A 27963-nucleotide genomic window follows, 5' to 3' on the forward strand; every position below is an offset into this window, starting at 1 on the left:
TGGCTGTGATTTTCTGATAATGTGTGCTAACTGGACCAGTTAATTGGTCTACAATAAACTAACTGGTGTGTTGTTTTATGAGAACTTTTGTTTGATACCATCCAGGCTCAATAAACCAGAACAGTCATCACCCGCCCTCCCTGCGGCCGGGGATCAGTACTCCTCATGACCGTTAGGGGGCGGCACTGAGGCAGGAGGGGCAGGCAGGCTTGAGTGCCGCTGAGCCGGGCACAGCAGACAGACAGAGGAGGGCTGCTGGAAGGAGGAAGGCTGCTCATGCCACCGGGGTTTACCGGGAATTAAAAATCTGTCGTCCAGCGCTGCGCGACGGGCTCTGTCGGTTCAGGAAGGAGGAATTAAAACACCACAAAATGCATCTTTGGGGGATTTGGATGCTGATGGCGGCTCTGCAGGTAAAATATTTTCCCAGTTTTCCAGCGGAGGCTGCAGCAGACACACAGCGGGACTGATGCCCGTTACAAGCGGAGTCAGAGAGAGGGGCGACGCGACTTCATTTGACTTCTTATATTCATTCTCTGCTATCTTCCGCTAAATTAGGGCCGTCAAAAGCAGCCTATATTTCACATAGTGATCCCAGACCTGCCCTGGTCCTGCTGCACAATGAGTAATTTGTCAAACATGCAGGAGAACGTAATTGTAGCCCGATGCTTCCTTTGTATGATCAAACACGAGCGTGTGTGCTAGAAAGAACCGTTACGCAGGTTACGCATCCATCGCCCGTTCCGGCACCTCCTCATGTTGTTCTCTCAAGCAGATGCTTGACTTTTGTCGGGCTGTAATCCAGTTCAGCCAGAGAGACTGAGACCCGTAGCGTTGTTTTTCTTGTGGTGAGAATACGTGGATCTCCATTTAGAAAAGATGGCAGTTTTATGTGTTTTAGGGTTTAAGACGTTTGAGGAGTCGTGTCTATTCTTGAGTTTGGCACCCTGTCCCTTAATGAGTAACGTTAGGCTACAAGCGGTATTTATTTCAGTATACATTCTCAAGTCTCCTCGTCATGTGCCCTGGAACAATTCTGCATTAAATGTAAAACCTGCCACTCGGAGTGGACCCAGCGTCTGGTCTAAGCTGACGTTCAGCCGTATTTCTCTGTTGGATTTGGCCTGTGTGGGCTGTGGGACTAGGAACCCATCGTCAAAGTGGGCATTGTGTGATTGAGATAAAGTGCAGCACCACATGACTATTTTCTATTTTCTAAACGTCTCAAATCGTGTTAAATGGAGGTTTGGCATTAAGCGAGAACTGCCACATTCGTGGATAGAGTTTGACGTGCAGGATTTGTTTGTGAGAGAGAACACTACACACAAGGGGCTCACAGTGCAGACAGGGATGATGCTTAGGCCACCTGCTGTTCAGCCCATTTCCACAAGTAAGACTATGACTTTTAAAGGACCATACTAATATTTGTCACGTTTCATTCCATTTACTGTCATTAGCATTGTAGCAATTACTACTGACCATGTTCTTAAGTGTAGGCTAACATTTGTTTTAGTATTTACTGTAGAACTTGATGAATGGCTTTTATTTGCTTCAATCCCTGAACTCACCCTGCCTATATTAGGGACAGAATGAATGGGACAGACCTTTGATTCCTATCCCACACAACTCTTGCTCAGCAAAGATGGGAAATAAGCTACTATGAAATTGTTCATTTAAACCAATGTGAATATTATTGTATAAAAATTAGGCTATCAAATAGCATATCAATTACAAATCATTGATTTGATCTAACTCAGAACAACAGCTCAGGACAACTTGATGCACAGAGAGAGAGTATCAAAAGGTAGCCTACCTTAGAAAGGATGAATGCCGAAGGTTTCTGTGGTTATTTCATCTTGGATTCAGTTTTGACAGACCTTTCTGATTCTTTTTTGATCGGTGGACCTTACTGACTAAAGGAATATTCAAGGAATAGATATATATTCAGATTTTATTCTTTACTGTGAAATGAGCTGAACGATTGAATTGTGGAGAATCTAACTGATGTAACTATGTGTTGCATATCCATATTAATGAAAGTTTAAACATTTAAATTTGTATGTGCAATCTAAGGAGTTTAAAACTAGCTCATGCTTGTGACCCGGTGGGCTTTAGAAGGTTTTATACATCCAGAGAACTTGCTTTTATTAGTCAAAATAAGCTTTTATTTGTTTTACCGTAATGGGTTTTGAGTCATTTCAGCAGTACACTGAAAAACATTTCACCATAACATTTCATTATATTAAATGAAATGAAAGAAAGCCAATAACTGAGTAGAAGATTAAAAAACAGATATTTAGAAACCTTACTAACTACATGACCTTGCCCTGCATTCATTGTTGTGCTTCCTCATGTTCGGTCTTTTGTCTTGCAGTAAAATATATCTTATGAACTAGGGTATGCTTTGAAAGTGGTCAGTAGCAATGTTACAGATGCGTTATTTGTATTTGTAAGAAATGCAGACAGCACCATACTTAACACACTGCTGTACTGGCAAATCATTGTGACAGTGTATTTTCATGTGTGAGCCTCAAAGCTTGTAAATGTACCTCGAGCAGGATTTAATGACAGCAGAAAAAGAGGAGATCCACACCATGTGGACAAATCAATAGAGAGGGGACAGTGCTGTGCCAAAGGGTCAAAGGTCAGGTAAAATAAACCCATCACCAATGTCATACGTCCCAAACAGCAGGGTCAGCACTCTCAAGGGATTACCTTAAATCCCCATACAAACCTTTGATACGTTTGCTTTTGTTGCTTCTTAGCCACAATTTTCATCTTCTTATGAAGGCTTTAATGGTATGTTTTCTATTTATACATGAAGGCACCTTTGAAGCATGCTAATGTATGTGGTTGTGGGATGTAAGAACATCAGGTGTGGCAATACGGTTACAGCAATGGGCAGAACGTTGTTTAAGTGTGTGGAGAATACTGTATTGATGCTCCAAGTAACGCTTGGAGTGCCTCTCATTCGTCTCACTGAAAACTTTAAAGTTATAGCAAACATTTGACTCATGCAGTATGCTAGAAGAGATAAGAGATATGGAAGGGGTCTGGAACAGATGCCTGGGTGTGTTTAACTTTCTGCCTGCATCATGGAAACATTTGTCTGTATAGTTTTACCCACCGTGCAGGACTGAATAATGTTATTAAAAAAGGTTGTCACTTCTGAATGCAGTAACTGATTGTGGTATATGATGTGATTAATGTGTGGCAAAATAATGGAATGACATTAAATTAGAAGGGCACTCGGGCAGTGCAGACCTCCACCAAGGCCAATAGTTTAGTCCTCTTTGAAATGCAAATCTGCAAGTGCAATCAATGTATCTGTCTGGATATATTTCCTAAACAATTAGAATTACAATGTCAAAATATCTTTTTTTTCCTAGCTGATGCCTCATCATCTCAGCTGTGCATTTTTTTTTTTACTTTGCATTGGTAGGAAAATCGGATTCAGATCCACTGCAAAATTGAATGGGTTCTCCCTTGGCCCATGCTACACCCTTCCACCAGTGTTGATGAAATTCAGGCCAGTGGTTTCTCAGTAATCTTGTTGACACACAAACAATCAAACAAACAGCACCGTCAACTTAACATCAGTGGCAGAGGTAATTATAGGCTCAGAGACAGGTTCATCAGTGAGATGTTTCTGAGGAGTTGTGTTGAGTTCATTAGCTCAAGAGGGAACCCAGCTGCTTAGAGTTAGATTGCGCCAGCTATCTTGTCAGAACTCAGATTTTATATGATGCAAAGATACTGTTTTAAGGTCAGACAACTCGGACTGTTCCCCAACTCAGCATGGCTGTTGAATGAATTGTGTGAACGTTTGTCAGAATCAATCAACACTTTGCTGATCAGTGCGTTTAGAATTTCAGTGTGGGACTCCATGACAGCTGTGCAAACGGAGGCTAGTCATCTTCGTCTTCTGGTCAAGCATCCCAACCCTATGTTTTTGGATTAGCTGTTGTCTTTAGTTAATGGAAATTTTATATTTTACTGTGGTTACTGTTTTACCTTTTATGCTGCATTATTGTAGGCCTGTGTTTCACTGTGTAGTGTTTGATAATTTTATTATGTTGCAGCTAGGTGAAGGTTCCCATTGAAAAGCAACTCATAAGAGGGTTTCCTTATCTGACCGTCCTTGATAGGCCTTCCTCTCTGGTTCCTACTCCCCTCCTCCCTAAAAGACAGCTGCGTAATACCCTTGACCACCAATGTGTAGCACCCACATGGGTGATGCACGGCAGCCTCACCACACATCAGCTTGATGCAGAGAGGAGGAAAAAAAAAAAAAAAAAAAGCTACGCTGTGGACGGTCGGTGATCGTTCCCTCTGGCTGAATGAAGCACGACGCTCCTGATTTTACACATGATCCATGATGATACAGAAATATAGAAATTAATGACAGAAAGCATACTGTCTATAATAATATAGACCCAGTATAGTCCCATCACAATTTTTTTTTCTCATGTCTTACTACCCCTGGCTCCCTCGTACTTCGCACCCTCTCCTTGCGTCTGGGTCATTCCAGCATACTGAAGCTGTTTCTGCTGGGGTTTCCCAAAGCAGTTTTTCAGGTGTGCTGTCTTAGTCTTAGTGCAATCTTAGGCAGGATGGGCAGGTACATGCGATTTCCACATATTCAGGATGCACTCAAAGAAACAAACCAAGGTTTTTACGCAGTGGCTGCTCTCCCTCCCAACTCACCAGGGCAGAAACCATTAAACCATGCAAAACCCTCATTTAAATACTGCTACCTCCATTGTGTTTGCACCTGTTGTCATCTATGCAATAATTCTTAGCTGATCACCCATAACAGGTCCTACAATTACACTCGCAATATTTTAGAATGCACACGCCCTTTTGTGCGCTTTATTCGGGGTGTTAGTAAATCCAGCCCATAGTGTCTGGTATATTTTGACAAAAGATTACGATTTTCGTACATGATATGACAGCAACAGCAACTGCAGGAATTTAAAATTGGCTAATGTTTAAATGTTTTTTTATTTAAAGTGTTAGATGTGTGAGGGGGTAAGAACCCTTAAAACTTACAAAATAACAATACATGGGACCTACATTTTTCATTTCAGGGAGAAATTTACACCAAATGTGGGGATAACAAATGGATACATTCATTTATTGTTATACTGTATACTGTTTAAATGCCTTGTGAAGGGCAGAAACACCTTAAACATGAACATGAAAACGTCCCTGAATTGTCAGCTTCATTGAAATATTAAGGTTTGGCTTAAGACTAGGCCACGTTGTGATTTCGATAATTTTCGATTAATTGTTCAGCCGTGAATTAAAACCATATATAAACTATTATAGGAACTTGTTTTTTTACCCCATTTGCGCTCACATTTTACACAACTTTTGTGGTTCCAAAGACATAATAGTTAATGCATTATGTGATGTCACGACCAAAATGGCCTGGAGAGACTCTACACCAAGGCTGGACTTGTGCATAAAAAGATGTACAAAAATGCTCTCTTAATATCTAAAACCTCATATTATGCAAATATCCCCAGTACAGGTGAAGGGGATGCTAGAACTCTGCTTTTCATGAGCAGTTAGCCTCTGCTAACATCATGCAGACCAACTTACAATCAACAATTGTCATGAAACTGTCCACATCCACTGCCCTACATGACTTCAGTCTTCCAACTGAAAATCACATATTTGACTCACTTATTACTTAGTCCAACAACTCCGTATGTACCTGGTTCCAATCCCCACCACCCTAGTTATAGCATGCTTGTCTGTCATTTCCTCCATTCGATAACCTCCATTATAAACATCTCTCTGTCCACTGGTACAGTCTCCTCTTCACTGAAAGTTGCCATAATCAGACCTCTGGAAACACCAGGTTTAGAGTGCAATGACCACAACAAAGTACAGGCCTATTTCCAACTTAGCAATTATGTCCAAAGTTCTTGAGACCATCTCAACTACAGATCTACCTTAAGAACAAGATCACCTATGACCTCCTCTGTGCATCTGATTCAGATCTACTCTCCATCCTCATCCTCCTGGACCTCACTGCAGCCTTTGATACAGCATCCCAAAACCATCCATCCATCCATCGTCAACCGCTTATCCTGCGTACAGGGTCGCGGGGTGGCTAGAGCCAATCCCAGCTGACATTGGGCGAAAGGCGGGGTACACCCTGGACAGGTTGCCAGTCCATTGCAGGGTATCCCAAAACCATCTGGTTTATTTAACCTTCACTAAGGAGCATTAAAGTTGAAAGAAATAATGATTTGACATTTATCGAAATCATCTGAGATGGCATTTTTCATCGTGACAACATTTTTGGATATATCACCCACCACATCCTTGTTAACGCTCTGTCACCAGTACGTGGGGATGTAATTACTGAAAGGTCCATTAGTACGTGTTGCGACATCAGGGCTTTATCATAAAAGTGCTGCAAAACGTCTGTGTATGCAAAATACAGTTACTTTCTCAGGCAATAAAGGAGTGCTGTTACTAAAATATTTTTAGTAGTTAATCTACCTATTACTTCCTCAATAAACGGATTAATTGTCAGTCAATGAAAATAAAAATAAAAATTTAGTATTCAAGTTATGTTATAAAACAGAAAAGCAGTAAATATTCACATTCAGGAAAGTGGAATCAGTAAAAAGTTGACTAATCAATTAATCAGCTAGGGCTTCCTGGCATGACCTCTGAGTCCTCCTGCTTTGTTCCCCACTTCACTTTTCACCTGTCCTCTAAATGTCACCACTTAAGCCTGCGGAGCTTTATGGATAAACGCAGAATTAGACCGGGGTCTTGCTATTCATAGTTTTTAGTCACGTGACATACGCGGTGACCTGGAGGGCAAAACAACAGAACAAATAGCGGCTCCCTGTAGAGACGCCACAAAAGCAAATCCATATTTGATTTGGATCACCTCTCAACTTAAGATAAAGAACCAGATAAACACAAACTGCAAGTGTTGGGCATGTCTGCTCCATATAACGTGACAGCATCCACTGCCGCTTTTCTACCATTAAAAACCGCCAGGTCCCTGCCGCCGCTCGACTGCGGTATGTTTACGTTTACCTTGTGGGGAATCCCTCACCTAACACAGCTCAGGCTTGTCTCCTCCTCGATTAGTGCATCCGAAAGCACAACAGCCATCCAGTATTTCCAGCAACTCAAAGTAACAGTGTATCACTTGCTTATTGGTTGGCAGGCAGCGGAAAATAACGTCTTTTTTGCCCTCCAAGGGAGCGCTTTCCATGGAATGTGAATTAGGGCTGGACGATACGGCCAAAATGTTATCACGATAAAAAGTTTCATATCTTTCAATATCGATAATTATCACTATAAGTATCAAATTGTTATTTCTTTAGAGTTTAAAGGCTGATTTTTGCTCTTGAGTGAAAGTTGAAGAAACCTGATGGTTAATTGTGGTTTAAACTTTTCTTTATGGTCAACACTTATTGCCAAACAGTGGATCACTTCACAAATCTGAGGCAGAACATTCAGAACAATTCTGATAAAATCTTTGTCAACAAATATGCACGAGTAAAATTTAAGCTTTTTTCAGTCCTTTTTCCTCAACAAAATAAACATCTTAATAAAAAGTCCCAATTTGTGTATTATTCTAGTGAATAAAATCAAATATTTATTGAATATTTGTTGAACATTTATTATAGTGTAAATTATATTCCGATAATTATTGTTATTGTTTTATTATCCAGCCCTACTTGTGCTATGTGTGTTTACTTCCTCCTTCCTTATGCTAATAGGGGAAGAGATGAAAGCCAGCCTTGCTAAATCCCCCCTCCCCCACCTCTTCCAAACATGTCAGGATGGGCAGCGAGGACATGAGGGTTTAAAGTTTTTGGGTTAAGTGGAAGCAAATCACAGCCCCCCTTCTTGGCTTCATTACTTTAATCACAGAAGAGCACCCCCACACATGAACACGCGCATGATCAAACTGCAGCAGATGCTTTTGTGCTGCTGTGTGTATGTGGGACAGGAGGTGGAAGGGGGGTCATGTTGGGCCGGGACTCAAACAACAGGAGAAACAAAAGTCTAGACGCTAATTATCATCAAAATTAATTGACCCAGTTGTCTGCTGCTCCTCATGGTGATTAATCATGGTCTGTTGGTTTGGACTGTTTTGGACAAACTCATTAAGAAAATGTGGAAAACTAAACCACTGGTCTGTGTTAATTGCTGCTCTTCTTCTTCCCATGTTTGTATTCTGCCTTAACAATGGCAGAAAACCAAATAAGTGTCAATCAGTGGATATGGCTTCAGTCCAGGGAGCTACGTGGGTGGGGATGTGGGGTGCTCGGCTCCCCTGAAAGAGACATCAGCTTCCCAGAAAGCCTCATTTGAGAAATGTAGGGGAACTCTAAAATATCTTAATTTTCAGTGCCACTGGTTTTTCTCAGTATAATATCTGTTTTCCTGTGTATTTAGGCTGCTGACATGAATAAAAGGCTGATATTAAAGCACTCAAAATGCATGTTTCTTCACGCATATCATTTTCCGATAATTTCAGTCTAATTAACACAATGCTGTCTGTTCTTGCTGTGGTCGTCCATGCGTGGGGCTGCATGTGTGTGAAAGATTTAATAGTGCTGCAAGCACCTGCTTCCAGTTTGATGAACCACGTCTGATAAGTAATGCCATATTATGTAGCCATGTGGTGTTTCAATGATATATTTGTAGGTTGGTGACAGGTTGATGCGTAGCCTACTGTGTGATGGTGTACAGATTGTGACGTTACCTCCAGAATGTTTTACTGTGCAGTGAGCATTGGGTATTGTTTTTAGAGTGGCTGTTGACCCAACATTTGAGGCTGTGGGCATGTTGTCGTGGGATGTAACCTCGGTCTGGTCAGTTTAACAAAGTAAACAATTACAACAGTAAAGAATTTTTGTTTCTTTGCTGTCCCAGGCTGTAATATCCTCTATGTGAATTTGAAAGGTATTGATACTATAGTTTTGCATGTAGGTTTGCGCATTCATGGCTGCTCGGGCTTGCGTAGTAGTAAAAAATAGGCCACGGTGTAATTTGTGCACTGCTTCAGCCAAAGGCCTCAGCTATACAAAAGGAGAATTTGCAGACTTGTTTTATTGTTTATTCCATATTTTGATTTGAGGTTATGGATGCAAATGAATGAATACAGAAGAAAGTGTCAACTTCAGCTTGAAGAAAAGTTATTAAAATGTCACACACACATCTGTGTCAAGAGGTTGTGTGGGCATCAAGATGTAATCTAATATGAATATTCTTTTTATTCTCTTTCATTGTTCTTTTCTTTCTCTCTCCAGGTTGTTGTTCTGGCTGGAGAGGACAAGCGCTCGTTGTCAAGCAAGCAGGGGCCGTTGCCATGCACAAGGGGCTTTACTCAGAAGGAATACATCATCGAAATGGACCAAGAGCTGGCAGAGGGACAAGCCGTCTTCAACGGTCAGTACACACACACACACACACACACACACACACCATAAGTTTGGAGAGGGGACAGGTGTTGGGTGGGGGTTGTTTAAGAGTCCTGCTGATATTTGAACCATTATGGGGCTTCAAGGGGACTGACCTTTGTGAGTAGGATTGGACTGACGTACTAAGCCAATACCGTCCCTGTGTTAAGACAAATGTGGTCCAGTCTGTGCCGTCCTGAATACTGGTTTAAATATTGTGATGAAACATGACTGTGATTGGTGTATTGAGCTTCCTCTGATTGTTTTGTGAAACCGCTTTTCTTGGAAGATGTTGGATGGTGGTTTTTATTCTTGGTGAATGAACTACTCCATGCCACAAGAAAATATTGTTATTAAATACTGGTTTAAGCAGCGTCATTACTGCTTTGGAAAAGAACCTGGTGAAGACTGAGATCATTAGAGGGCTGTGTCGTTAAATGCATGTCAGTGTGATTATTGCATGCCCCGCTGCCCTATTGGTTGTTCTCTTTGTCAATGGAAACCAGAGGAAACTGGGGAGCTATGACCATGACACCAAACGCTGTGAAATTGTCACTTCATGTAGTTAGGGCAGAACGATTGAGGGGAAAAAATCTAACTGCGATTTTTCTGCCAGATATTGTGTGATTACGATTTGATTTGCGATTTAAAAAAAAAAAGGAAAGTAAAATATACACTGTGTAATAGATAAAACATGTTATGGAGCATTTCAACATGTGACACCATCAAAACTGTGATGTGGCATGATTTTCAAAATAGAACACCCTGTGCGATCGCATATTAACAATAGACACAGTCAAAAAAGAAACAATTTAACTATGTAGCCTACTTAACAATGGTAGAAGCACAAAAATCAAGGACAACTGAAGAAATCGACAAAATCCGAACAAGTCAGGAAAATCAGTCAGGCAAAACGCTCTTATTCTGAAATTCGTCAACAATGGGGGGCAGGCTAAACGCTGAGCTGCTGAAACTCTTCCAGAGTGAGTTGACACCCTGGGCAGAGGACTGAACAAAACCACGGAGCAGCCGCTGCCTCTGTGGGTTCGGCTGACGGCATTTTCCCACACGTTTTCCTCTAGTTTGGTTTGTTGTTGTAAAATGTACACACCCTGTGCACGCTGTGATTGGTGAGTAGGACCGTAGCAGGAGGCACAGGGCAGTGTGACGTTGTCACACAGAGATGACATCGGAATGAATGTGTAACTGCATGACTGTTTAAAACAGGTCAGATGCTCTGTATAATTAACCTACATTTTTAATCGCCACTTCACGATTAGCTGATCGCTTCCTTTCAAATCGCAATTCCGATTGCGACTTCATCCCTAGTGTGGAAGCATTTTAGATCTGACACCAAAAAGGATGACTGCTGCCTTTTACAAAAAGCAACTGCCTTACAGTTACCATGACAACAAAAATGAAGTCATCCGGTTAGGTCATGACTGCCATAAAGCACATCAATGAAGAAAACCATGTCAATTTTAATCAATAAAATGCTTTAAGACAAACTCTGGATGGAGTACTACCGCATGTGTAAAATCAAGACTATACGATATTTCTTCTTCAGTTCCAAAATATGACTGCAGGCCTTCAAAAACCCATGTAGTCCAACCATAGTCTGCAGAAGCATGTTACCATGGGTCACAAATGCTGTAGTCTACCTGACCAAGCAGGATGTTTCTCTACGCTGTGTGTCAGAGGGGTTGGAGTGATCAGTATCATTTACTGGGCCTTGGGGTATCAGCAGCAGGCTGATCAATACGCAGTGTACACTTGTAGACAGGGTGAGAGAGTGAGTGTGAACAGAGCTGTTTCTCATTGGTCTGCCATGTTTTTTCTCAGCCTCGTGTCTGAATGTGTCTGCACTGGGAGAGATGTGTGTTGATAGTCTATCTGTTGTGTGTTTGCTGGTAGCTGTCTAAATGAGCATGTCACTGTTGAGAGCATTCTGCCTTTGAATATCAGTGAATAGGAAACACAGGCATTGTTTTTGAGTGTGATGGTGTTACTAGATTCGCTGCAGTGCCAAACACAGATAGTTTGGCTTCATTGTTGCTTATTGCTCTGATGAGGGTTGTGTCGTGGGCTTTGGCCCCGTTTGAAGTCCTGGACTTTCCTGCAAATTCAATCAACATCTACCGCTGAGCTGCTCTTCAGTTTAACAGAGGAACTGCATGCACACAAATGTTTTGCTCTAGAGAGTAATAAAGGTCAGAAAGTACAATAAAATCAGTTTTTGTGATTTTATCCTGCAGGAAGGTATAAAACAGCCAAACTGGCTTTATCTAACCACACTGATGTACCCGGCAAAAAGAGTGAGTGTGCTCACATCTTTGTGTGCTTCAGTGGGCTTGTATGGGCTCTGTGAAGTGTAACAAGGCAACAGTGACTGAAGCTGACAGAGCGGCGGAGATGAGAGTGTTTCAATGTGTTTGTCTGTGATTCCCGTGGTGTGTGTGTGTTTTTGTAGGTGAAGGGTGTTCAGAAACATGTTGTTTTACAGTGTAACCAAGCGGCAACCTCCAGGTCTGAAAAGTGAAGCCAAAGCGGAGTGCCTTAAACCTGCATTCTTTTTAATGGGCAGAAGGGGGCGACTCAACTGGTTGCAAAAAGAAGTCAGATTGTATAGAAGTCTATGGTAAAATGACCCTACTTCTCAGCTGATTTATTACATCAGTAAAAACTTTCCTAATTAGTTTATGCTCTCAGTTGCTAGTTTCCAGTCTTGTTCAACACAGCATGATGTTCATTCAGTAAACTATAGTCCCATTTAGAGGAAAATAGACCAGAAGGCAAGAAAGAAGCTTTAGGGCGGGGCTACCATGTGATGGACAAGTTGCTTCCTGTCAATCAGGATAGATACAAATTGTATTCAGTGCATTGTGCACATTCAGCCAGCTGTGAACTTGTTTTTGGGTGCTGCTGGTGTTGTTGTCTCAGAGCTTTGACACTTTCAAAAGCAATGTTTCCATCTAATTGACATGAGAATTTTAAGAGTACTTTTGAAATGTCGCAAAAAAAGGATGTCCAAAATATGTGCGTTTCCATCAGCTGGTTTGGAGCGAATAAACCAGGCTACGGCAAGCGTAGTTACGTCAGTAGTTGACGTTACACAATAAACAAGACGTATGGGTTCCAAACCAGAAGCACAACCAGTTGCATGAACCTGGTGACCAGAATTGTAAATATTCTAACTTGGGAAACAGCTGTGTGTTTTTTTATAGTTGCAATGACAGAATAAACTTCAACTTAAACTATTCACAGTCAGATAGCTAATTGGAGTTGGATTGTATTTGCCAGTATTAAGTGATAAACTGAACCAACGGCTGTGAACATGCTACATGTAGCTAAATGTATCAGGAACATTGATTTAGATCAGTGTTTAAATTTGGCTGAAACTTTGCTGGATATTAATGGAAAGCGGTACATTATTAGACAAAGTTCTCTAAACTAACACAATACTGTTTGTTCTTGTGTTTTATATGATATGTTTCCAAATGAAATAGGACTGTCTTTTTCTCTCCATAATCACACAAAGTCAGCGAGGTGTATTGGCAGCAGGATGTAAGGAGTGAGCCGTTCAAAGACCAGCACAGGGTGTCTTTGGTGGGTTACAATCTGATGGCTCTGGGCGCTGTTAATTATTTAATTGGAGCAGAGGAAGACTGAATTATTAATGAGGGGATGGAGGCGAGAGACATAATTAAACAGACAGACAGAGTGTCGGGGGTGAGCTGTGAAGGAAAGGAGGTTAGAGGTGGAGACTTGGTCAGACTGAGAGACAGACAGGAGGAGGAAGTAGCAGTGAAGGTTATATGATACAGTCTTTTGTTTCAGATACTGTCTTCTTTGAGTCCTATCTTGAGTCTATATCAATCTTTTAACAAACAGTTGCCCTGGAAACAGATCAGGTTTTAAAATAGCCTGTCCTGCTCCATCAAAAATTCCTAGAATCTGGACCAGTCTCTATTCTGGAGATCAGCTCGGGACTTTGGATAATTACAAATAATATCAAGAAGTAGGGCTTGGTATGGTGCCGCAATACTTTGATCCCGGCTGACATGTTTGTAGCACCTAGTACAGCTTCAAGTCAAATCAAAGATATAAAAATCCATATTTTCTTAAAGTAAGGTAGTATCAGTACCAAAACCCATGTATCCTATCAGCACTAGTATTGAAAATGTCACATAACGGGGAGCACTACTGTTACAGTGATTAGGTTCCGGTGGGCTTGATTAGCATTAAAGCTAACATTGTCTTGTTAACAAAACTAATCAGCAAACATTCTAATTATTAAATCCTGATAGGAAAGTGCCTAAAAGCAGTCGTGGCTGAGTCACGTTGGTGTGTGTGTGGGACAGAGAACAGGAATGGAAGGTTGATTCAGCTGCTGCAGACCAGCAGTTCAGTCAGTGATCATGTGTGTTCATGTGACTAAGACTACAGAAAAGATGAGTTGTACTTGTGTGTGTTTATTTGAGCTCCAGAGCTTGTTTATGCTGTGTTTGCATGCATGTACAGTGTGTGTGTGTGTGTGTGTGTGTGTGTGTGTGTGTGTGTGTGTGAGAGAGAGTCAGGCTGAGGTCAGTAGCTATCCTGTACTTCCTGTGGAATTCTGCAGACCTGACCTTCTCTGACCTTCCCATCCTTCCTTCCTATTAAGGCAGTGCGTGTCAGTTGGGCTCGTACAGCTGGCTGCTGGTCAGCGCTGTCATACCCAGCCATGGAAACCCCCATCCCGCACAGAGCACATTCATCTGCCCACATCCTCCCTCTAAGTGCCCCTCTCGTTGCCTCTTCCTTTCTTTTCCCGTTTCTTTCCCTTCTCTTGTCATGCAGGGGATTGCCCTACTTTATTCTAGCCTCATATATCACTGTCTCCCCTCGCAGTCACATTTGGGAAAAGGGGATGAGATACAGAATGAGAGCTCTCTCTCTCTGGTTCCCTCTCTCTCTATCTGAATCAGTCCCACTCTTTCTTTCCTCTCAACTGATTCCTGCTCTTGCCATTGTTTTGTCTCTTAGGGGCTTGTTAACATCTTAGCAATAGGATGTCCATTGCTATTGCTCTTCTGAATACAATGCAGTGTTTGTTACTTAAATGTTGTAGTAGAAAGTACTCAATTTGTACCACTGGTATAAATGATGACTTTTATCTTAAGGATGGGTGGATAGATGTCCGTTCTTCAGTCCAACGCTTTGTTCACTACATTAGCTGCACTTTCAAATCAAAATATCTAGCAACTAGCAGTTAGGTGGCTATATAGATAACATATTTTTATGAATGTAGACATTTGTATTGATACAGTAAATGTTCTAGAATTTTAGCTGATTTATAGATAAAATAACCAGATTGGAATATCTGGATTGGATAATACAGTAGATTTACAGCATCAATGTGAAGAAGCACCTGTCTATCAGATATTTAACTCAGTGTCATAAAACTATCCATCTCACTAATTTGTGCCATTGCCTGCAATGGCCTAAAAGATACTACAGGGTTATCAATCTCAGTAGAAATAGTATAAATCTTTAGTACGTTTCTCCATAGTCTTGTATTGTATACTGTCATATTGTCCAAACCTATTGCCAGGCAGGCTGATGGTGAAAGTCATCTGCATTTTTCTGGTGCCCAAAGGTTTAATTCCAGTGTTTTGGTGAGCACTCTGAGGACAAATTCAATTTAGTTCAATTAAATTGTTATAGCATAACCGACAACAGATTGAACATACAGAGCAGGTCTAGACCGTACTCTTTGTGATATTATTAACAGAGACCCAACAATTCCCACCATAAGCAAGCACTTGACGACAGAGGCAAGAGAGAAGAAAAGCAGCCCAACGCAATTTGCACATAGAAAGGGAGTAGTGGTACAGACATCAATGAAAAGGAATAACAGTACTAATAATGATCGCAATATTACTGATAATAATAATAGGACTAATAATAATAATAATAATAATAATAGCAGCGGGTGTCGAGCAGGAACATGGGGGTAGCAGGAAGCCCGCAACCGCAGATCCAGATTCTGCAGATCCAGAGCCAGAAACACCTGCAGAAAGCGACAGGAGGAGAGAGGAGACTAACTTTGGCGTGCACGGAGGATTCATCGTTAACGTGAACAAACTGAGATCTATTTAATAAACAGGTCTTAAATCAGCTTAGAATGGTTCCTTTAATGCCAATTTAATGTTCTTTTTCATGTTATAGGTTGTGATGGTCAATTGTGTCAAAGGCAGCACTAAGATCTAACAAACGAGTACAGAGACAAGTCGTTTTTCTGATGCAATTAGGAGGTCATTTGTAATTTTGACAAGTGCTGTCTCTGTGCTATGATGAACTCTAAATCCTGACTGAAAATCCTCAAATAAACTATTGCTATGTAGAAAGTCACACAGCTGTTGTGTGACTGCTTTCTCAAGGATCTTAGAGAGAAAGGGAAGGTTAGATATAGGACTATAGTTAGCTAAAACCCCTGGATCAAGAGTGGTCTTTTTAAGAATAGGTTTAATTCCAGCTACTTTAAAGGACTGTGGTAAATAGTTTGTTGACATATTTATCATATCTTGTAAAGAAGTGCTGACCGAGAGTAAAACTTCTTCAAGCAGCCTGGTTGAGATGGGGTCTAAGAGGCAAGCTGATGGCTTGGATGAAGAAATCATTGAAATTATTTGGAAAAGAACGATGGGAGAAAAGCAGTCTAAATATATATAGGTTACATATCAGGTTATACAACTTTTTCTATGGTTCCTGAGTTTAAGATAAATCAGTACCAGTTGAGGGCAGGAGGTGATTCGTTTTGTCTCTAAAAATTTGAATTTTATCATTAAAGAAGCTCATGTAGTCGTTACTACTGAGTTCTAGGGATGCATGGCTCAATAGAGCTGTGACTCTCTGTCAGCCTGGCTACAGTGCTGAAAAGAAGTTGTTCTTATTTTCCTCTATTAATCATTAGTAAAAGGCTGCCCTGGCGTTACTGAGGACCTTTCTATATGTTTTAAGACTACCATGACAGATAATATGAGATTCTTCTGCTTTGGTGGAACACCATTTGTAACCCTGTTACAGTATATAAAATTCAGCATCATGTCACCTTAAATGTACCAGCCAACACTCTCCTATAAAATAATAATACAGATACAGAATACAGAATTTGCTTAGCCAAATACTGTACATTAAAGAGAAAGTTGTCTGAATAATCTTTATGCACAGCGGTTTTGACATTGTTATACTGCAGAGATAGTAGGTAGTCGGTCGGGAACATCATAAGTTTGACACTAAAACACTAGACTAGCATTTCCCAAAGCTCTGCTGGCAGCACAGCTGATTTAAATGATCAGCTTGTTATCCAGCAGCTTCAGGAGTTCAAAACGAGTTGATCATTTGAATCAGCTGTGTTGGAGTAATTTATTCAAACAATGCGCAGCATTATATTTAAAGGCCATTTTCCTGAGCTCAGAATGAGCCAGAGGAATCTCTAAGACTAACCAATCTTTGGAGCGTGTCTGATAACCGTTGACTTTCCAATTTATTTTAGCAGTTAGATAGCTGGCAATTTTATGCATTATAGCCTTATAGATGAATAATAACCAGTGCCTGGTTCTCCAGGCAACCAAAGAATCCCACCCCACTAGCGAGTACAGTAGACAAAACTGTGTGATGAAATAGGCATCCGTAATAAACCGCAAAGCAGCATGATAAACTGCATCAGGAGGTCTCAGCACTGCAGTTGAAGCATACAGTATATCACCATAGTTAAATAGTAACATAAAAGGAGCTTCTACAATGTTAATTCTATGTTGATAAGACAGACATGATTTATTTCTTCAGAAGAAACAATTTTTTACTCAGCTTCCTCACCAAGACAGTAAGATGTGTGGCCCAACCCTAGTGTTATAACAACTACATCTGTTAATACCTCAGCTCTGTCACTCTTTCTGAAAGCACTGGTATTGGACGCCCTGAAATAAGAGGTTTTTGTAAAAATAAAAATTTTGAAGAAGAGCAAGTGCTTGAGAATGGGATGGGGCAGTAGCATAAATGACTGTGTCATCAGCATAGAAATGATATTTACAGTTCCTCACAGTGTTACAGACATAATTTATATAGAGAGTGAACAACAAGGGACCTAATATTGAACCTTGAGGAACCCCCTTTTGCACCACAGCTTTATTGTCACTTACTCTATTCTTAGTTACACTATAAGTAGCCTCAGAGTTTCTTTCAAATCAAGAGCCATCTACAATAAAATGCAGATTGAATGCTTGCAAAATTTCTTTTTTATCAGTGACTGGCCCTGTATCCAATACTATTTCTTTTTTCCAGAATTTTGCCGGATTGCTATAACATTCTGATAAGGTATACAAAGTATGCTAATTTCGCCTTTGGTAGAATAATGCACAGATTTCTCAGTTGCATAAAAGACTGCCAGTCAGAAATTAGTGTTGATTTCCTACCTTTCATACATGCTAAATTTATTTTACACAGATATATACACCTATCAGCCATATTCTGACCACTGACAGGTGAAGTGAATAACACTGGTTATCTCATTATGATGGCACCTGTCAGTGGGTCGGATATATATATATATATATATATATATATATATATATATATATATATATATATATATATATATATATATATATATATATATATATGAGGCAGCAGGTGAACATTCTGTCATTATAGCTGATGTGTTAGAAGCAGGAAAGGAGCAACTTTGACAAGGGCCAAATTGAGATAGCTATACAACTGGGTCAGAGCATCTCCAAACCGGTCTGCAGGTCAGTACATATCAAAAGTAGTCCAAGGAAGTAAAAGCTGTGAACCAGCGACAGGGTCATGGGGCAAGGCTCACTGATGCCTTTGGGGAGCGAAGGCTTTTGCTTTTGCATTTCAAAACAAAATTACTCAATCTACACATGCTTTAAAATTGTGAATTTGGCTGCTGAACTTTTTAACTAAATTCCTGAGGATTGAAGAGTGATGACCCTGACCCCTGTGGTGGGTAATGTCACAAAAGGCCTACTCATAAAATGCACCGACCTCAGCAATACGGAATCTCACTCCAAACTAAATTGAAAAGTTGGCAGCCCTGCTGAAAGTTAACATTGCATGGCTTTCTTTAATAAAAACTCTAAATGTCAAAGCTTGTAAATGAGGAAGAGTATTTCTCTCTCTCCTCAGTGAATATCTCTTCTCTGTGATGTCCGAGCTGAAGCACTGGAAAGGTCGTAATTACAGACTAGCAGCCAAGAATTACTGACATCCCAATGTGAAGGGAAGACGGCTACACTTGATCTTGTTTTATGCTCATCACTTCACTGTTTTAATTCCTTTGTATGTGACTGGGTTGGGACATTGATATCACAGCTAAAATGTGAAGACTCATAAGCACCCAGTGAACAACCTCTGCTCTCAAAGCATGAAGTCCAGGTCTGAGTGAGTGAGACGTCTCCCATCTGATTTCCCTGGCTGGAGTCAAGTTACGGTCAGTGATGCAGGATGTGTACGTGGTGGAGCTGGAGGAGCGTTTGCATACGTGTGTGTGTGTGTGTGTGTGTGTGTGTGTGTGTGTGTGTGTTTGTGGTGGAGTAGGAGGAGTGTTAGCACTGTTGCCATGCAACCATTAAGCTAATTTTAAAGTTGTTCTGTGCATAATGTTTTAACATCAGTATGCCACTGTTCCAGTTACCATGAACAAATGAGACCATAGTAGAGATGTCCAAATTAGCCTAACCTCATAAACTACATTAGTTCTGCCCACTTGAAGTGGTAATTTTGCCATATGCCTTTTAGTCCTGTCTGCCTTTACAGAACCCTGCGTTGGTGCTGTGAGGGAGTGTTCAGACTTAATGGCTGAGTTGACAGTAAGGATAGGGATATTTTATTGTCATTCCAGAACATGTTATACATGAAGGGAAACTAAATAATGTGTTCAAGTGCCGGTGCAGGTGAATAGGAGCTGCTATCATTCCAGAGTATGGAGACAAGAAAAAGAAGAAGAAGACCTTGAGATCTGTCAGAGGCTCAGGCTAAACTGCCACCAAACACAAACATACTCCACACACACAGTCCGTGCACACGTTACTAGCTACTTTACTACTACAACTAACAGCTGTACTGTTTGTGCGCTCGCTATTAGGGGCGAGTAAACACAGACTGCCAAAAATGGCCAGCAGTCAAATTTGAGTGAATTTTGCAAGGTGAACATTTGCACCATTAAGCCATTAAGCACTATCCCAAGTGGTAGAAAGCAATTCAGATCATTTCCTGCCTGGCTGTCGTAATGCAGAAGAATTGGTTTACCTCTTCCAACCACTTATATTAAATGTAGTTGATTATTTTTCTTCACATTGGCACATTGCTATTTTAAAACTAGCTTAAATGCTTACATAAAATATTTCAGCACAGAATTTGTAAAGTCTTAATCACTGCTGATCAGTATCGATATTACTCGATAGTAGTATCGCTCAGAGCTGCACTAATGAATGTTTCTGACTATGTTATGTCAAACTCTGCAGTGGCCTCAGCTTTACAGAGTTGTGGATCCTCTTGTAGTTCTGTGTTTGGGTTTTGTGGACTGCTCACCTCTGATAAACCCACTGTACACTAACTGCCCAGCACCAGACAAAGTTAACACAGCTGGTGAGGAAAATGGAGCCTTTAGCAGCTAAAGAGATAGATATTTCCCTCAGAAGTTGGTGGAGACCAAACCAGAGCCAAAAGGAGGGATTATAATATAATATACTTCACACAAACATGACTGAATGAATGTCATTCTGTGTCTGCTGGATCGTCGTCGTTTTTTTAGCTCGTTCCACTTCTTCATATGTTGTTAAACCACAGTGAAGACTTGTGGAGACTTGGAGTCCTGCACATGGGACATTTCTGTCACATTTCTGACAGTCCATAGCTACTCTTTAACTTTTCTTCCCATGAGACTCAACCATTCCTCCTTGACAAATGTCATGTATTAACAGATTTCCTCAAAGATAATTGCATTTTTTTTCTCTGGTTGTAAACACGTTTCGCTGATGTTGAGGAAACCAGATCAGTTTTTTCACTCTGCTTTTGTAATTCTATTCACTTTAACTCATATAAAAATACTCTAAAGCCAGCTAGAGACAGTTATGGACCACAGGCTAACCGCACAGTGTAGACAGAATGAGGCCCACTTCTACAGAACTTTCTTTGTGTGTGTTATGTACTGTATTTGTGTGTGCGGGGATCTGGTTCTCATTATAACGTCTACACGATGAACTGACAAAACCCAGGCAGTGCCACTCTCAGCTCCACAGATATGGCTGGAATGTGTGGATGTGTGTGTAAGTGTGTACTCCCACGGGTGCTCCTCCAGTTGTGGTTGTTCATGTTCCACTAAATCCTGTCCTCCCATTTGTCTTTCTGTGCTTCCCTCCCATCTCCCTCTCCATCTCTGTCTCTCAGCCAGTTTCAGTTAAATGAATGATGGCTGCATGCCTGACCTCACATCTGACTAATGGTGTGTGTGGGTGTGTGTTTTTTTGTTTTACTATGTTTCTGGGGTCCAAAACCCAGGATTTACTATACATGCGGGGTCCCACCAGCTGTGTGGGGATCAAAATGCTGGACCCCACAAGTTTAAAGGACTGTCTGAGGATTAAGGCTTGATTTTAGGGTTCAGGTTGGAATTAAGTTAAGGTTAGGGTACGGGTTAAGGTTAGGCATGTAGTTAAGGTTAGGGTAAGAGGCTAGGGAATGCATTATGTTCCCACAAACATAGTAAGACAAAGTGTGTTTATCCCAAAAAAATGTATGGATGATTTTCTTTCACTATGAACCCCTAAGAGTATGCAGAGAGTCATAAACAGCTTTTCTGTGAAGAAGAATGTAACCTCAGAAATAACCACAATAAACGGAACGAGGAGTCTATGTTCTGCAGGTAAACTCACAGCAGAGTGACGTTTCATCTACCGAGTTCATTCTTCTCACCTCAGACAGTGTCGTACTTAAACAATGGCCAAAAAAAAAAGTAATGTCCTGAAAGTTCCTTCTTGTTCTTGGAAATGGTAGTCCAAAAAATGCTTCAATTCCCACGTTGTGACACATCCAACAATGTCCTGAGCAAGACACTTAACCCCTAGTTGCTCCAGAGGCGCGCAACCTCTGAAATATATAGCAATTGGAAGTCGCTTTGGATAAAAGCGTCAGCTAAATGAATAGACGTAAATGTTGGGGGCGACTGTGGCTCAGGAGGAGAGCAGGTTGCCTGTTCTGCCATCACTGTTTGTAGTTCTGCTAAGTTGTATCCCGACACCTGACATTCCAGCTGATGCCCTGCAGTAATTATCACACCCAGGTTTCCCTGGCTAGGTTGCTAGTGAAAGAGCTTAGGCAGAGATGTCTTCTTATGTTATGTATTAGTCTGTAGCTAACAGAACACACGGCTCTTCCTCCAGACTGTAGCTGCTCTGACAGCAAACTTCACAGAATGAACAATTTGACTCATTTTTCCTAAAATGTTTCACACTGCAACGATGTACATGTCACTAAAATCTGCAGATTGGTCCTGTTGTGTTTACATTTTTGCCAGCAGGTAATGAGATCTGCACTGGTTCTTTGTTTGTTGTCCTGTAATATTTTCATTGTGTCTGCCTTTTAGAGCCGATACTGTGACCACATTAATTTATTAGGTAGTTGACAGAAAAGGAATCTTTTGGTAACCGCTTTTCGTTCAAGTCATTTTTCAAGCAAAAATGCTCAACTGTCTCTGGTTCCAGCTTCTTAAATATGAGCAGTGTCTGATCTTCCCTGCTCTGGGTTCAAAAACAAACATTTTGATCGCCTCAGGCTCTGAGAACATAGTGATGGGCATTTTTCATTGTTTCTGACGCTTTATATACCTACTGCCTTTCTTTACTGCAGCACCCTGTCATGTTATTAACTAAAACTGTCAGCCGCTGTGGATTTATTCTAAACGCTCTGCGCTGTAGCTTCTGTTGACGCGCTCACGCTCACACACTGTTCCATCCTGTTAAGGGTTTTTGACAGCAGGTGTACCTGTAGCAAACAAACACTGCAGACAGATCAGGCTTCCAAAACGTCTGGATTGGGCGTGATTCAGATCCTGGGAATTAGCTTGGGACATAGCTAGTCTGGTAGTGGATCTGGATCGTAATAATTACAGAAACAATTTCAAACAATTCGGCTTTGTAATAAACCGTGGTACCAGTGGAAATTAAATAAGGCTACAGCTAGCAATTAACTTCATTATCTACTCATTATTGTCCCCTTATATGTATTGTTTAGTCCATAAAATGTCAGAGATTAATAACATGTCCATCACAAGATGTCTTCAAATGTCTGTCAAATTTGTCAGACCAACAGTGTAAAAACCCAAAGATCCCATGGTGTACTGTGTACTGTAATGTATTGTGCTCCCGAGAGAACTTGTGTGTGTGTGTGTGTGTGTGTGTGTGTGTGTGTCTGTCTATCTAATAGTGGGGTAATATAATCAGGAGGGCATGTCACATTCAATTAGGGCTCTGCTGCTATCATCCTAGTCATTGTCCTGCCCTAGACACCAAAAACACATCAGCATGCACACACACACACACACATAGCTGTACAGTATACAATGGATATGATTATATGGTATGCACAATGATGAAGAAAGTGTTAGTGGGACAAATCCACCTCCTTCGAGATCTGGATACAGGAAATGATATTTGAAGAGACACTGCACGGGTGGTTTGAAAAATGAGTTGGCATGGACACTGTAAAAGAAGTGACACCATGTCATACATGTTAAAGACTACAAATTGTACCAAGAAGAAGAAATCTCATCATGCACTGAGACTCTGCCCCAAAATGGAAGTGGACTTTGAGATTCAGGTTATTAGTGACAAAACAATCTCAACTCCTGTAAGGCCCACTTGGGTTGAGATTGGTTCTGGAGCTCATTATTTGACTCAACAAAAGTATATGTAATGTTGAAACATTGCTAAAAAATTTACCGAATAATCTTTTATAATGAAATATATTCATTATGCTTTCTACTACTGTATTTTCTACCTCTTGAAGTACTTTAAACTTTGTTTGATACTGATACTTGATCTTTGAGGCAGATAGTGTGTTGATATCTTTCATTTAAAAAAATCTGCTTTTATAACATAAATCATTATTTTTGGTAAGGATCCTTTAAATTTGGTTTGGTTAAACATTTTAGAGTGTATCACTAGACTCTTTAGTGATCTCTGGCGGACACTATTTTTAAATGACCTCGTCATATCTGTCACATTTCTCTGAGGGCATTTACTGTTACACAGTGGCCAACATCTACGCCCAAACCATTTATCTGTGATGAAACCCTCCATTTACCTCCAGTTATCCTGCAGGTGGCTTCAAAAGAAAAACCTTTGCATGAACTGAGAACTTCATATTTCCACATAGCAGTCCACAACTATAAACATCATTAATTCTTTCTTTAATCTGGGACGACAGCTAACCCCGGCGGTCCACCAAAACACATTCCCAGCCAGTCCAGGCTGTTTCTGTGTGTGTGTGTGTGTTTGTTTGATTCACACCACATAATCATGTGGCTTTCCCTTCATTACATTTCTCCAGTTTTTCTCCTTTAACCCTTTCATGAGCTTTGCGAGAGCTTCATGCTGAGTTACAGCAGTATTTCTGTGTGCAAGCTGCCGGCGTGTGTTACCAACATTCAGCATCTTTGGATTTGACGTAAACAAGGAAGTATTCTGTGTTTCCAGAGTGGATCCACAGGACAGACAAAGACATCTAAAATGTCAGAATAAACTTAAAAGATTTACCTAAGTTGGGTATTTGAAGGCCAGTACTGCTATGTGTTCAGATCTTCGAGTTGGCAGGATGTGGACATGCTGGTTGTTTGAGGTTCAGGTAAATCAGCTGCCCAAAAACACTGCTTTTTAAAGTACTTGTACTTTGGTTTTAGAGCTTCGGTCACATGAAATTAAGGTTACATGATGACACCATGTACTGCCATTGAAGGCAGGTCCTGGCATGTGTCATTTCAGGGTCTGCCGTAACCCCCTCCCTCCTCACATCCTAAAGTACCAAACCAGGGGGACAACCAGGACACATGTCTTCTTTTGTAGACGTTGTGGGAAAATCCTGCTCTCACCTCCACCATGTTGGACGACATGACACCTGCCCTGTATGTTGTAAAATCAGTGTCTTGTCAATCATAATTTTGCTATTTCAGGTCCGCTGCTTCTACCAACCCAAAGAGAACAATAGGGATATCTAATCCACCCAAAAGCTGATGCAAACACGTTGCTTTGACATGTGATTCTTGCTGGTGGAGGTTTTAATGCAAAGTATCAGACACCCAAATATTTTGTCCCAATGTCCAGAGCAGCAGGGAGTGGTCCCATCTCTGGGGGAAGGCTTGGCTCAGGGAGGATTATGGGATTGTGCATTAGGAGGAGGAGGGGGAGGGGATGGTGGTGGTGGTGGTGGTGGTGGTGGGGGGGGTTGTTGATTTTAAGATGATGCTATTTCAAAGCCAGCATTCATTACATCCATAATCCAGCTGTGTGGTATATGGCTGGAAAAAGCCCTTACCCACATTGTTTGTGTGAAGATAGTGTGTGTGTGTGTTTGTTTGTGTGGACAGGGAGACAGCTGTCCTACGAGGATTAGCTGTGTGTGTCTGTGTCTGCATGTCCTGTCATTCAGAGTTTAGCCCACGTCTCACAGACAGACAAACAAACGCAATCCTGGCCTCCAGGTTTCAGACATACTTCTTTACGTGCACTCACTCAAACGTTTACCGTAAACCTTCAGTCGTGCAGTCCTGAGCGTGGCTAGAAAGTGTGACTCACAACCTGTCTCTAGAGCAAGACTGTAAACTTAGAAATAGCTTCCAATGAAAAGATGAAGACAGTGTTTGTGCGGCAGTGCAGTGAGCTGGGGAGCTCTTAAACGCATGTTTCAGTGATGTTAGAAGGCGTTACAGACGAGCTTGACTCTTCTCTCGTCCGAGGCTATATTCATAGCTTACTCACAGTCTTCCTGCACTCTGTTATGTCTTCTTGGACAATTTGATGGGCTCAGTAATACTTGCCACAATGCATACTTGTGTAAATGTGTTTTCTTTAGATTCCTAAACTGCTGGGCAGATAGGAAGCGCTGGTGAATGCTGCCAGCACCTGGGCTGCTTTCTTCTGTTGCGTGTTTCTGCTGACACTTTAATGCAGTGGTTTTAACCTGTTTGGCTTGTGACCTGTTTTTAAAGGAAGCTGCTGCTGCTCATCACAGGTTGTGTATGTCTACCAGCTGTAAACACTCAGCCGAAGAATAACCTGTTACTGAGTTACTGATTACTTCAATCATTTAAAGGCCTGAGGAAGTAAACTGTTTAAATAGATTCCTTTCTGCTCTCAGATTGATCCATGACATTTATCTTGTGGCCTGGAATTTAATCATTTTAGGGGCAGGGCCACTTGACCTTTGGTGTCGTCAATCTTATGAGGGCACAAAGGCTAACTGCCAGGGCAGCAAGGCCATCAGATAAAACAATGATTTTAAGAAATTATGAATAATGATGATAAATTTAAGTTGAGGGTTAGGGATGATTTTAGTTTTATAATTTTTTCCTAACTTGTTAAAATACTAACTTTTCAATAATTCACGGATAACAATGAGTCCGTGGCACGTCGAACTTTTGTAATGGTAAAAAAAATACAATTGCGATTATTAGTGGGAATGATAATATTTGCTTCACACATGTTTATAAAAACACGATTAAAATCATGATGATGCGACACTTGTTGGGGTCTGTACCAAACAAGCTGTTTTCTTACATCTGGAGAACAGGATCTGCTGGCCAGCATCTCTGCAGCACTGCAACACTTCATTACGCTGCTGTTTGTCACATATTTCCAAAATCAGCTGAGCAGTTCAGCCAGGGCTTTAAGGCAACTGTGGCCCACAGAGCAGATAGGGTTAGCATAAGGCCAAACTGAGGGGAAGTTCCTGCCCTGGACCCCTCCCTAGGACATGACCCTCAGGCTGGAGACCAGGGGGCTATGTGAAGACTGTGAGGTTATTATAATTCACTGGAGTAGTATGTATATTTAAAAAAAAACCCTATATATATATATATATATATATATATATATATATATATATATATATATATATCACATCCACACCATGTGGATTTTTTCATCCATAAATAAAACTCACCTAAAATCAAAAAGAGGCCTTCTAATAGAACTGGCTCGATACACATATTGTTTTTTGCTGTTTGTGAGCGCATGAGACTGAAAGCATGCGTCTCACACCAAAGAGTCTGACCCAGCAGTAATACTGGCTGTTTGCTAAATGGATTGTTGGCTGGTCAGCTCATTAACAGTTTGTTGAGGAAGACTGAGCCCAGTCTTCTTGAGCTCCAAATCAAGAGATTTTGAGTTGATATTAGAACTGAAGACAGTGTGCCACAGTAACCTACATTTGGAAATTAATCTGCTTTTCAGTTCACTTTGATTTAAGCCATGTCAGATCAGAAGAATATTCTGTACAAAGATGACCAGTAAGTGAAGTATGTAAGTAAGTAAAAGGCCTGCTGTAGTAATCTGGGATAGAGTACTTCAAATTTTCTTTAGATGAGTGCTAAAGTTGAGGGGTTTTTTCTACCACAAGTAACCTGTGGTTTGATACTTACCAGTAAATAAGAAAAGCCTTTTTCATGTATTTGAGCTCATTATTTTCAGCCTGCAAACACTGCTCTCTCTTCAACCTCGTTTCCAGCAGCAGCAGGCAGCTGTTCAGTGGAAAACCTCTGACCGTTTAGCCGTACAAATGAACAGCCCAGTATCCCTAGGAAAAGTGTTGGACATTTTGCACCTAACGATTTAGGTCTAACTCTACATGCCGATGCACAGCCGGTGTGCCCTTCATGCAGCGAGGCGGAAAGTATGGGTGCAGAGGTCAGGGTGGTGGCTGGACATGCACCGAAGAGTCTGACTTTGCAGAAGGGAGTTAGGGCCCGTGTCCACCAAAGCGTGGAGGGGGGGGGGGGGCTACAGGAGCTGGCCGAGTAAAATGGAAAGGATTTGAGGACATCTACAGGCTGAAGTGTGTAGAGTTTTAATACTGTAATATTACTTTTCCCAGTAAAGAGTAATGTAACGGATTACTATTTCCTAAACAGTTACTAATCAAAGTAGCGCTGCTACTGAACGCACCATCCCTGACGTAAATGCGCAACCGCGCTGCAGCTCAGCGGCACCGGACCTTATGTTGTTCAAGTCAGCTGTTAGCCAAGAAGCTATAGGAAGACAGTAGAACAGAGAGAGAGGTATTTTAGACAGCTGTAAGTTACATTATCGCCATTATTGTGTCACAGTCTAAGTTGCAAAGAACATTGTCGTCCGTTGTAAACTTTGTGCGACCAGCAAAAAGTTTTCAACCGCGAACAGTTCTACATCTTTACTTAACTAAAACATCAGCTAAAGTAGCGCAGCAACGTGAAACT

At 41.1% G+C, this 27963-nt stretch overlaps 1 protein-coding gene across 1 annotated transcript in view; it reads left to right on the plus strand.

Moving 5' to 3' along the window:
- Positions 1-227: 227 nt before the first annotated feature.
- The window catches only part of LOC119901259 (cadherin-2-like), a 90883-nt gene continuing 63147 nt past the window's right edge, over positions 228-27963 (plus strand). Inside the window, exons 1-2 of the mRNA XM_038716853.1 lie at positions 228-413; positions 9303-9441. Of these exons, the coding sequence (XP_038572781.1) occupies positions 372-413; positions 9303-9441 (181 nt within the window). The 5' untranslated portion in view covers positions 228-371. The remainder of the gene's footprint in view (positions 414-9302; positions 9442-27963) is intronic.

The sequence above is a fragment of the Micropterus salmoides genome, unplaced genomic scaffold (assembly GCF_014851395.1).
Source record: "Micropterus salmoides isolate LMB-PRFRI ecotype aquatic unplaced genomic scaffold, ASM1485139v1 Ms_hic_scaffold_13, whole genome shotgun sequence".
NCBI lineage: Eukaryota > Metazoa > Chordata > Actinopteri > Centrarchiformes > Centrarchidae > Micropterus > Micropterus salmoides.